The sequence below is a fragment of the Kogia breviceps genome, chromosome 10 (genome assembly GCF_026419965.1).
Source record: "Kogia breviceps isolate mKogBre1 chromosome 10, mKogBre1 haplotype 1, whole genome shotgun sequence".
NCBI lineage: Eukaryota > Metazoa > Chordata > Mammalia > Artiodactyla > Physeteridae > Kogia > Kogia breviceps.
Window position 1 is genome coordinate 32,279,114 of NC_081319.1, and position 12,943 is coordinate 32,292,056.

The 12,943-nt window shown below is 34.5% G+C and overlaps 1 protein-coding gene across 1 annotated transcript in view; it reads left to right on the plus strand.

Annotated features, from left to right (window-relative positions):
* DNAH12 (dynein axonemal heavy chain 12) overlaps positions 1-12,943 on the plus strand; it is a 218,637-nt gene that overhangs the window by 178,825 nt on the left and 26,869 nt on the right. Inside the window, exons 59-61 of the mRNA XM_067043844.1 lie at positions 475-667; positions 4,768-4,940; positions 8,635-8,775. Of these exons, the coding sequence (XP_066899945.1) occupies positions 475-667; positions 4,768-4,940; positions 8,635-8,775 (507 nt within the window). The remainder of the gene's footprint in view (positions 1-474; positions 668-4,767; positions 4,941-8,634; positions 8,776-12,943) is intronic.

Sequence of the window (12,943 nt, forward strand, 5' to 3'; positions counted from 1 at the left end):
AGTTTCATACCTTCATTGTTAAGATGTAATTGCGAGTTTTGTCTTTTACTTGAAGAGCCAGTTGTAGGATGAGTCATCTTTTCTGTCTCCTGTTGTAGAAGAGATGATGAAAATGGGACTGAATGTGATTAAGCCAAGGAATAGATAAGAAGTCTCATATTCTGAGTTTCTTTTCCAGTTCTTATTCTCACACAATGAGCTAAGCCATATGGATAAATTTAACATATTCTTAGACTTACTGTAGTATATGTTATTGCCACATTTTACATATATGTAATTAATGCTTTTTTTTGCTTGAATTTCTCAAATTATTATTTTCATGGGAGTATTTTTTTCCTTAGGTTAGGATAAAGAGATTAATGATCTTAATTTGTATTATATGTCTACAAAATTATTTAACTGTCTACAGAATTGTGATATCTAATATTTGGATAAAATACTACAAATTTAGACTAAATGTTTTTATCTCTTTAGACCAGAATTAGAAGAGGAACGAAATGCTCTTATTCTTCAGTCTGCAGCTAATAAGAAACAGCTAAAAGATATAGAGAAAAAAATTTTAGAAACATTATCATCTTCAGAAGGGAACATTTTAGAAGATGAAAGTACAATTAAAGTCTTAGACTCCGCTAAATTGATGTCCAATGAGATAACAAAGAAACAACAGGTGAAAAAAGAATCCTAGAAATTTTTAGATTCTTAGGAGTCCAATGTGCTCCCACTCCCTTAGGAAAGTGCTATACTAGGCTTATGGGAAGAGGAAAAGAATTCATAAAATACCAAAAGATAGAAACTAATTTTAAATTCATAAGAGAATATCTTATACTGTTGAATCATTCAAAACCTGGTGTCATCTATGTGGCACCTATACACAGAAGAAATAAATTTGGAATGAAACAAATTTTAAACATACTTTTTTTTTTTTTTTTTTTTTTTTTTTTGCGGTATGCGGGCCTCTCACTGTTGTGGCCTCTCCCGTTGCGGGGCACAGGCTCCGGACGCGCAGGCCTAGCGGCCATGGCTCACGGGCTTAGTTGCTCCGCGGCATGTGGGATCTTCCCGGACCAGGGCACGAACCCGTGTCTCCTGCATCGGCAGGCGGATTCTCAACCACTGCACCACCAGGGAAGCCCTAAACATACTTTTTATTATTGCATAGGTAGGGTAAGCTAGTCAGGTTCATTCAAATTTTAATTGACTCTTCACCTAAAACTTAAGTTTGAGAATATGGCTTCCCTCTGTTCCTGGTTGGAACTTAAGATGTGTGAAGGTAATTGCTGGTTAATTGGACAGTAAGTGGTTCTAGGAACTAATAAGGATGATCTTCTGACATTGCCTTGTCTTTTGTCTGGGAGAGAGGTATGAGAGTTGGGAGTGGCAGGTAGAGGAAGGAAGACACATACAATAATGTCCTTATCATCTAACACAGCTAAATGGTATTTTTATATTGCATCTTTTAAAAAATATAATCCTACAGTGTTATGGGTGGAAGAAGCCTTAGCTATTTCTCACCTTTAGCATTTCATAGCTGAGAAAAGTAGGGCCCAGAAAAAGGAGTCAAGGCCCAAGTTCACACAATGAAATGATAATACAGAATGACTTTAGTAGGCTAACTTTACTGATTTTCAGACCTTTCAATCCTCCTTGGCCCACCCAATGAATTAAACACATCTTAATATTGGCATAATTAAAAAATAAAAAGAAACCTAAATAGAAATTTCACTAATTGCTCAGCATCCTTCTGTTTGCACCCTACCCCATGCACACCAGTTTTGGGGTAGAGGATTTCCAAAACATCTAGGCACCTTTCCCCTTGGGATGGGTTTAGTTTTATGTGAATGTGATGGTAATGACTCTCTCTAGCCAGGTGTACTGTTTTGTTTTGTGTTTGTGTTTTTCATTTCAGGAGAGCCAGAAGGAGTAGTGTCTTAGAGTAATGTGCTGTGGTAGCCTCCCACCTTGGGACCATGGCTGAGATATTCTATAATGTCTGCCTTACCAATTAATGTTCATCAGAGCAGAACCCATTCCTCGTTTTCCTCTCACCACAGTGTTTTTTCAAAGGGAAGAAAATACAGGAAGCATTTATCAGCTTATTTCCTATTAGACTCAAAGAGGAAAGTAGATATCAATATTTATTGGTTCAAATACTTCATCTTACAAAAAAAAAAGAGAAATTTAATCATAATGTCTTTTTAACTGGGTCTCATTGATCATTACAAACATAATTTAGAATTCACTATATATTTTGATTCAAAACATGCTCTGTATCTGGCCCTGACTTCTAACCACCCACCCACCCAGATGTAAGAAAAACCATCTTCAGAGCAAAGTGTCCCCACATAGTCTAAAACCTGCTTTTCCCTTTTATCCCAACCCATAACATTAAACAAACACAAACAAAACTTTAAGAATTTGTTCTGGACTTCCCTTGTGGTGCAGTGGATAAGACTCCACACTCCCAATGCAGGGGGCCTGGGTTCGATCCCTGGTCAGGGAACTAGATCCCACATGCATGCTGCAACTAAGAGTTCACATGCCACAAGTAAGACCCTGTGCAATTAAATAAATAAATATTTTTTAAAAATTTTGTTCTATAAGTTTCAAAGCCTTCCCTCCCTGCAAAAGTTGTCTTGATTGAAGTTTAGTCTTGTGGATTCTTGGAAAGTATAATATATATAAATAGCACAGCCCAGGAAATTTTTACAAATAATAAATTCTCCTCTTTTAACATCATATGCTCACAATGTTTATTTGTTAGAAAAATCTCTTGTCCTTTGATTTTAGGCCATTAATGGTAATTAATCAAAAATCTGTATGTCTTGAGTTTAGCGTTTCATACTAAGCAGCCAAGTATATATAAATATAACACTATTTATAAATATAATGCAGATTAAGCCTTGGAACCTGAGTTAAACTATTATTTACGCTTTAAAAATAATAACAATATTTGCTAAATGTTTTTGCTTACTGTTGCCGTTAATGGTAAATGGCATTTAGCTGAAAAAATTAAGGGTTAAATAACAGGAGGTTTAAATGAGAATACCAAGATTATGCTTTCTTTTCTAAAAATGTCATTAATTTCCATTGTTGATAACTTTGTTTTACTTATAGTCAAGATTGAGGTTCAAACCTTACTTTTAATTGTAGCTACACTGTAATTTGGGGTAAAGTTTGCTTGCAAGGAAAAGAAACCTACTCAAATTAGCTTAGATAAAAAATATACAAGGGGATATTTTATTTTCCCAATTATAGGAAGTACATACAGGCCTCAGGAATTAATGGAAAGCATTAAGTTTCTATGCTCTTTGTCTCTCCCTTTCTGTAAGGTTGTGTTGTCCTCATATGTACTTCTTTCTGCTCCATCCGGAGACCAATTTTTTCTGTAAAACTTTTGTACTGTTCCTTCGTACGTTTATCTTGCACATAGAAACCAACTCTGATACCATTACCTTTTAGCACTAAGGCCAAGTACCGCCTGATTTCAGTTTTTGATGCTCCTAAAGTTCTCATTCTCTGAAGGGAAAATTAATTAGCTTACTTTGGGTCTGGTTCTATCCCTCCCACCTGATTGAATCAGCTACAAACAGGATCATTCAATATAAACATGGCTACATAGGCACATTTATTCAACAGAGTCTGTGGATAGCATTTCCAAAGAAGGGAGAGACGGTTGGAAAAATGCTCTACATGTTTTTCCTATAGAATATCAACCTATCAGATTGAGTGGTCATTTGAAGGGCTGGTATCTTGGAGAAATTTTTTCATTTGGGGTTAAATATCTATACCCCTATTAAGCCCAGAAAAGTTAAAAATTTGAGAATTTCACTGAAAAAAGGTATTCTTAATGTTTCAAACCGTCAGCCAACAAGTATTTCTGAATTCCTACTTTGCCAGACTTTGTGCTGGGTTCTGGTACACATGTTGACACCTTAAACCATACACACATGCATACTTGCTGTCTCTCTCTCCATCTCCCTCTCTCTCTATCTCTGACCTATTAAAATAAAAGAGGGTGAGTGACAATAATAGATACATGTCAGATGAAGGCAAAGAATAGGCAAAGATTGACAGTTTTGCATTCCTCAAATAAGAAAGAAATGATTGGTGGGCATTTACACCTTCAATATGTAAAGATATTTTTTTTTCTTTTACCTCTCTTCTTTCCACCCTCTCTTCATCCTCTTCATCCTCTTCCCTCTCTCCCTAGTTCTTTCCTTCCTTCCTTTCCCTTTCTTTTTTAGACTTTTTTTTTTGCTGCGTTGGGTCTTAGTTGCAGCATGCAGGAGCTTCGCTGAGGCATGTGGGGGCTTTAGTTACAATGGGCTTTTCATTGTGGCGCATGGGCATCTCTCTAGTTGTGTCGTGCAGGTTTTTTTTTTCTCTTCTCTAGTTGTGGCCCGTGGGCTCCAGAGCATGTGGACTCTGTAGTTTGTGGCATGCAGGCTCTCTAGTTGAGGCACGCAGGCTCAGTAGTTGTGGTGCACAGGCTTAGTTGCCCTACAGCATGTGGGACCTTAGTTCCAGAACCAGGGATCGAACCAGTGTCCCCTGCATTGGAAGGCAGATTCTTTACCACTGGACCACCAGGGTAGTCCCTCCCTTTCCTTTTTATAGACTTTAACATAGTAAAGCCCTTGATGTAAACTATGCCTGTATAATTTTGTCATTAACTTAGGGGATATTTTTAATATAAATTTCATTATATGAAAAATACATAATTAAAACATCTCCTATTTCTTAATCTTGATTTTTCTCTTCTTCTAGATTGCAGAAAAAACAGAACTCAAAATAGCAGAGTCTCGAGAAGGCTATAGACCTATTGCTAAACATTCATCAGTATTATTCTTTAGCATTGCAGACCTGGCTAACATTGATCCCATGTACCAGTACTCTCTCATCTGGTTTGTGAACCTTTATATCAACTCTATTCATGACAGGTAAACATTCTCTAGCTTCATTTATGCTCCCTAGGTTGGATTTTCACCATCCTTTCCATTTAAAATATATAATTTTTTTTCTTACTATTTATATGATACATATTCACTATAGAACATTACAAAATATGGGAAAAGGGAAGGAAGGAAGGAAGGAAGGACAAAAGAAGGGAGGGAAGGAAGGGGAAGAGGGAAGGAAAGAAGGATGGGAGGAAGGGAGGAAAGAAAGAAGGAAAAAGCAAGCAAGCAGGCCTCATTTCTATTTTAAGTTTTGTTTCACTTCTACTCAAGATTTAGGCATAGAGGGATTAGCTTTAGGTCTTTTTGCCCCTCTCTTTTAAATATTTTGATAAAGCACATGACCTATCTTTGCTAGCAACTCCAATATATCTTTCTCCAGCCTTGAGGTCTCTAAAAAATTTCAGCCCCACATTTCTAATCATTTGCTAGATATTTTCACTTTAACCAATTACTGAATGTACACAGATTTTGGAGTTAGACTGGAGTAAGGGATTAAATTTCAGTTCTGCCACATAATAGCTGCATGAATACAGGCAAGTCAGCTAACTTTTCTGTAATTGCCTCAATTTTTCTTATCTATAAAATAGAGATAATAATAATACCTACCTTTAAGAGTTGTTATGAGAATTTAAAAGATAATATTTATAGAGTATTTATAGAGGAATCATACACTATGTAACTTTTGTGAATTGGCTTTTTTTCACCCAGTATAATTCTCTGGGGATTCATTTAGGTTGTGTACTCCTTTTTATTACTGAGAAGTTTTTAATGATATTGATGTACTACAGTTTGCTTAATCATTCACTTGTTACAGGACATCTGGGTTATTTCCAGGTTTGGGCTTTTACAAATAAAATTGCTATAAAATGCATGGACAGGTTTTTGTGTGAACATAAGTTTTCATTTCTCCAAGATAAATGCCCAGGAGTGCAGTTGCTGGGTCATGTGGTAGTTGCTTGTTTATTTTTTTTTAAGTAACTGCTAAACTTTCCTAGAATGGGTGTATCATCTTAGATTCCCATAAGTATTACTGAAAAAAATTGAACTAAAAAAATGAAAGCAACATATTCTTATTGCAAAATTTTAAGCATGTAAGAGTATAAAGAAGAAAATAAATATTAGTCATAACCCATCCAGAAGTAATCACTTTTGTCCATATGTTTTCTTACTTTTCATTTTTTTTAAACATATGGATCTTGATCTAGATTTTATGCTTCTTTGAGGCAGGTAAATGTTTCATAATTCTTTATCTCTTACAGTTCCCTCCTGAGCTTAGATTCTCACACTAATAGATATTGAGTAGGTGCTTTTTAATTAACTGATTGTTTTCAGTCATTTGGGAGTACAATAAGAAATTTAGAATTTTGAAAATAGATGGTGTAAACCATATTTCATTTTCTCATAGAATTATACCCCATTTTTAACATATAGCTTCATACGAAGCGTCACATGCAAAAAACTGTACAGGGAGGTCCCATGTACCCTTTACCCAGTTTCTCCAGTTCTTACATCTTTTTTTTTTTCAGTTGAAGTGTAGTTGATATACAATATTATGTTAGTCTCAGGTGTACAACATAGTGAGTCAACATTTAAATACATTAAGAAATGATTATGACAATAAGTCTAGTAACCATCTGTCACCATACAAAAGTATTACAATATTATTGACTATATTCCTTATGCTATGTTGCATCCCATGTCTGATTTATTTTCTGGAAATTTGTACCTCTTAATCCCCTTCACCTATATGGCCCCACCCCATCCCCTCTGGCAACCACCAGTTTGCTCTCTGTATCTATAAATCTATTTCTGTGTTGTTTTGTTTGTTAATTTGTTTTGTTTTTTAGACTCTACATATAAGTGAGATCATGTGATATTTTTCTCTATCTGACTTATTTCACTTAGCATATACACTCTAGTTCCTTCCATGTTGTTGCAAATGGCAAATTTTCTTTTTTTATGGCTAAGTATATATTGTGTATATATACCACATCTTCTTTATTCAGTCATCTATTGATGGACACTTAAATTCCAATCAAAAAATGGGCAGAAGACCTAAATAGACATTTCTCCAAAGAAGATACACAGATGGCCAAAAGGCACATGAAAAGATGCTCAACATCATTAATTATTAGAGAAATGCAAATCAAAACTACAATGAGGCATCATCTCACACCAGTCAGAATGGTCATCATCAAAAAGTCTACAAATAATAATGCTAGAGAGGGTGTGGAGAAAAAGGAACCCTCTTACACTGTTGGTGGGAATGTAAACTGGTACAGCCACTATGGAGAACAGTATGGAGGTTCCTTAAAAAACTTAAAATAGAACTACCATATGATCCTGCAATCCCACTCCTGGGCATATATCCAGAGAAAACCATAATTTGAAAAGATAATCAGCTCAGTGCTTTGTGACCACCTAGAGGGGTGAGATAGGGAGGGTGGGAAGGAGACACAAGAGGGAGGAGATATGGGGATATATGTATATGTATAGCTGATTCACTTTGTTATAAAGCAGAAACTAACACACCATTGTAAAGCAATTATACTCCAATAAAGATGTTAAAAAAATCAATCAATATGATATACTACATTAATAAAAAGAAGAGAGAAAAAAAAGATGTGGTATATATGTACAGTGAAATATTACTCAACCATAAAAAAAGAATGAAATAATGCCCTTTGCAGCAACATGGATGGACCTAGAGATTCTCATACTAAGTGAAGTATTCCAGACTGAGAAGGACAAATAAGACATCGCTTGTATGTGGAATCTAAAAGAAAAAGAAAAAGACACGAATGAACTTATTTCCACAACAGAAAGAGACAGACACAGAAAACAAATTTATGGTTACCAAAGGGGAAAACAGGAGTCAGGGGAGGGATACATTCGGAGACTGGGATTAACATATACACACTACTATGTATAAAATAGATAACCAACAAGGACATACTCTGCAACACAGGGAACTATACTCAATATTATGTAATAACTTATAAGGGAAAAGAATCTGAAAAAGAATATATAGATTTATATGTATATATATAAATGTATAACTGAATCGCTGTGCTGTACACCTGAAATGTACACAATATTATAAATCAGCTATACTTCACTTAAAAAAATAATAATGCTGCAGTAAACATAGGGTGCATATAACTTTTTGAATTAGTGTTTTTAGAGTTTTGGGGGGGGGTAAATACCCAGAAGTGGCATTGCTGGATTGTATAGTGGTTCTATTTTTATTTTTTTGAGAAATCCCCATACTGTTTTTCATAGTGGGACTATGTACCAATTTACATTCCCACCAATAGTGCATGAGGGTTCCCTTCCAACGATAATATCTTATATAACTATAATACAATATCAAAACCAGGAAGTTCACACTGGTACAATCCAGAGAGCTTACTCAGATGTCACCATTTTTATTGGCCTGGCCAAAAAGTTCATTTGGGTTTTTTCCTGAATGAACTTTTTGGTGAGCCCAATATAGGCACACACACGTGTGTGTGTGTGTGTGTGTGTGTGTGTGTGTGTGTGTGTGTGTAGTTTCATATTTTTAACAGTGGTTATTTTGATAAAATAAAAACAACTTGTATGTTAATTCATATGTTACTTATTTTTTCTTAGCTTTACTTAACTCAATATATTTTCCTTTTTTTTAACCTTTCAGTAACAAATCCAAAATTTTGGAAAAGCGCCTACGATATTTAAATGACCACTTCACATACAACTTATATTGTAATATATGCCGGTCACTGTTTGAAAAGGACAAGCTATTGTTTTCTTTTTTATTATGTGCCAATCTTCTTTTGTAAGTTACTTGCTTATTCTTTATTTTGAAAACTTGCCTGGAAAACCTAATCAATGGCTTCTCACAGAAGGATATCATGTTTTAGCTCTGCATAATTCATGATTTTACTTGTACATTTCTCTATAGTAGTATTGGTGTTTTGATGTTTGATTTTTAAAATTTGGATCATACAGAAAAGCTCACAAAATGTTCAGGTACAGTTTGGTAAGTTCGTACAAAGCAAAAATCTGCATAACTACCACTCAGATCAAGAAATAGAGTTTTCAGGGAATTCCCTGGCAGTCCAGCACTTAGGACTCAGTGCTTTCACTGCCAGCCTGGTCAGGGAACTAAGATCCTGCAAGCCGTGTGGTGTGGCCAAAAAAATAAAGAAAGAAAGAAATAGAGTTTTTAGATTGGCTTCTTTCACTTAATAATACGCATTTAAGATTCTTCTATGTCTTTTCATGGCTTGATTGTTCATTTCTTTTCAGCACTGAGTAATATTTCATTGTCCGGATGTACTGTAGTTTATCTGTTCACCTACTGGAGGACATCTTGGTTGCTTGCAAGTTTTGAAAAGTATGAATAAAACTGCAGGGTTTTGTGTGCACATAAGTTTTTAACTTATTTAGTTAAATACTAAGTGTGATTGCTGGATCATGGGTAGGAGTATGTTTAGTTTTATAAGAAACTGTCTTCCAAGAGATTCCATGCAGCACCTCAGCATTTTTAGGAATCTTGGCTTGTGGTCCTTGGCGTCCTGAATGTTGAAACTGACCCACACACTGGAAAAAGCAAAAACTCAGGGGCCAGAACATATTGGGCAGGGGAAGGTGCTGAAGGAGCACCTTTATTTTCTCACTCATGGGACCATTAAAATATTAAAAGATTTTCCTTCTTGACTAATATTTTCTCCGTGAAAATGGGTCCTAAGTGAAAGTCTAAACCTGTTCTGCATCACAGATCCCAGAAGAGGCTCAACAAGCATATAGTTTACATTCCTTAATCCATTGCATTTTACCAGCAATGAATGAGAGTTCCTGTTGCTTCACAACCTTGCCAGCATTTGGTCTTGTCAGTGTTCTGGATTTCACCATTCTAATAGATGTGTAGTGTAGTCTTGTTTTAATTTGCAATTCACTAATGATATATAATATTGAAAATATTTTCATTTGCTTATTTGGTATCTTTATATCTTTTTTGATGAGGCATCTGTTAGGTCTTTTGTCCATTTATTAATCAGTTTGGTTGTTCATCTTTTGTTGTTGAGTTGGATGACAGTCCTTTATCAGATACATCTTTGGGAAATATTTTCTCCTAGTGTGTAGCTTGCCTTCTTATTCTCTGTCTTTTGCAGAGCAAATGTTTTAAATTTTAATGAAGTCCACCTTATCAATTCTTTTTTTCATGGATCGTGCCTTCGGTGTTGTATCTAAAAAGTTATTGCCATACCTAAAGCCTCCTAGATTTTTTCCTATGTTATCTTCTAGGAATTTTATAGTTTTGCATTTTACATTTAGGTCTATGATCCATTTCGAGTAAATTTTTGTGAAGTGTGTGTCTGTGTGTTTATATAAATTTGTTTATGTTTTTCCTATTTTCCTTTCTTACACAAAGGGAATACACTGTAAATGTTCTTTTGTACCTTTTTCTATAAATGGAAGTCACTCAATAGAGATATCCTCTTTTTTCAGTTTTATTAGGTATAATTGCCACATTATGCAATTCCCCCACTGTAAGAATACAGTTAGATGATTTTTAGTACATTTATAATTGTGCAACCATCACCAAAATCCAGTTTTAGAACCCTTCCATCATCCCCAGAAGTTTCCTTTTGCCAGTTTAGTCAATTCCTGCTCTTACTTCCAGCCCCAGGTAATACTGATCTGCTTTCTGTCTCTATAGTTATTCCTGTTCCAGAAATTTTATGAATGAGACATTAGATGGCCCAGAATATGATCCATCTTTGTAAATGTTCTATGTGCTCTTGGAAAGAATGTGTATTTTGCTGTTCTTGGGTGGAATGTTCTAAAATGTCAAGGAGGTCAAGATGGTCCATATATCTTCTATATCTTTATTGATTTTCTATCTACTTGTTCAGTTATAGAGAGAGAGTTGGAATCTCTAAATGTAGAGACGTCTTGCAGTTCTATCAATATTACTTTGTGTTTTGATGCTCTGTTATTAGATGTATAAATGTTTAGGACTGTTATGTCCTCTTAATAGATTGACTTGACTTTTTAAAATCCCTGGTAATATTTATTGCTCTGAAATCTACTTTGTATTATATTATTGTAGCCCCTCCAGCTTTCTTTTGAATAGTGTTAGCATGGTATATATTTTTCCATACTTTTACTTTTAACCTATTTATTTTATATTTAAACTGTGACTATAGACAGCATGTAATTGGGTCTTACTTGTTTTATCCAATATGATAATCACTACCTTTAATGAAATTGTTTAGACTATTTACATTTAATGAGAAAATAGATAGAGTTATGTTCAAATCTACCATCTTATGATTTATTTTCTGTTTTGCTCTTTGTTGCATGTTTCCTCATTTTCTATTTTTCTTTATTCTCTTTTTTGGGGAACTTAGTGTTTGTTTTATTTATTTTTTTAACCTGTGGATTTTATTTTTTTATTTATTTATTTACATAACAGTTTCTCGTTAGTTATCTGTTTTATACATATTAATGTATACATGTCAATCCTAATCTCCCAATTCATCCCATTCCCCTTCCCCCCTTGGTGTCCATACATTTGTTCTCTACGCCTGTGTGTCTATTTCTGCCTTGCAAACTGGTTCATCTGTACCATTTTTCTAGATTCTACATATATATGTTAATATACGATATTTCTTTTTCTCTTTCTGACTTACTTCACTCAGTATGACAGTCTCTAGGTTCATCCACGTCTCTATAAATCTATTTTTCTTTAAATTGAGTATGTTTATGCTTCCATTTTATCTCCTTTGTTGGCTTATTAGCTATAATTTTATGTTTTATTATTTTAGTGATTTGTTTAGGGTTATAGTATACCTTTGAACTTATTATAGTCTATCTTCAGGTAAAATTATACTATTTCATATATATATAAGAACTGAAAACAATATACTTTTATCTTTCCCCTCATAGCTTTTGTTTTATTGTCATACATTTTACTTGTATATATGTTATAAAGCCCACAGCATGTTGTTATTTTGCTATAAATAGTCAATTACTTTTAAAAGAGACATAAGTAATAGAAAAATGTCTTTTATGTTTATCTACTAGTTACCATTTCTGATGCTCTTTATTCTTTTTTGTTGATTCAAATTTCCACCTACCTGAAATTTCTTTGAACATTTCTTATCGTGTAGGTCTGCTGGTAATGCATACTTTCAATTTCTGTAAATCTGAGAAAAAGTCAGTGAATTTTTCTTTCAGATTTTAATTTTTTATCTCTAGAAGCTTCATTTGGTTATTTTTTATTTTGCCCACTTCTCTCTTCATTATGTTCATGTTTCGCTTTCACTCCTTCAGCATGTTTATAATAGCTCTTTTAACATTCTTATCTGCTTGTTATATCATCTCTATCACTTCTACATCGTATCTATGTACTGACTTTTCTCCTGGTTATGGATGTTGTGAATTTTACATCGGTAAGTGCTGTGTCTTTTTTTTTTATTCCTTTAAAGAGCACTAGACTTTACTTTTGCAGGTACTTAAATTATACTGAATTTGTTTGATCTCTTCAAGTCTTATTTTTAAGATTTCTTATGACAGTTTTAGAGTAGACTTTATTCTACAGCTAGGTTAGCTTCACTACTAAAATGTCTCCAGTGTCACCACTGAATTCCTCTGGTGTTCAATAAAGATTCAACTCTAGTTGGCAATAACTCATATATTCAGTCCTGTGTGAGCTCTGGTAGCTACTTAGTTTGCAACTCCCCAGATATTCTTTGCCTGGCCTCCTGGGGTTTTATACTCATACATAACTCAGCATTTAGCAATAGAATCGAGAGAATTTGTATGCAGATTTTTGAAGCTCTTCGTCCATGTATTTCCCTCCCTTCTGGTACTCTGCCCACAAATACTCTGCCCTTAGCCTTCCTTAACTCTGATCTCTGTCTCTTCAACTCAGCAGTACTCCTAGATTCTGATATGATTACCCTCATGCTTTGTAGTCTGAAAAGTGCCTCCAG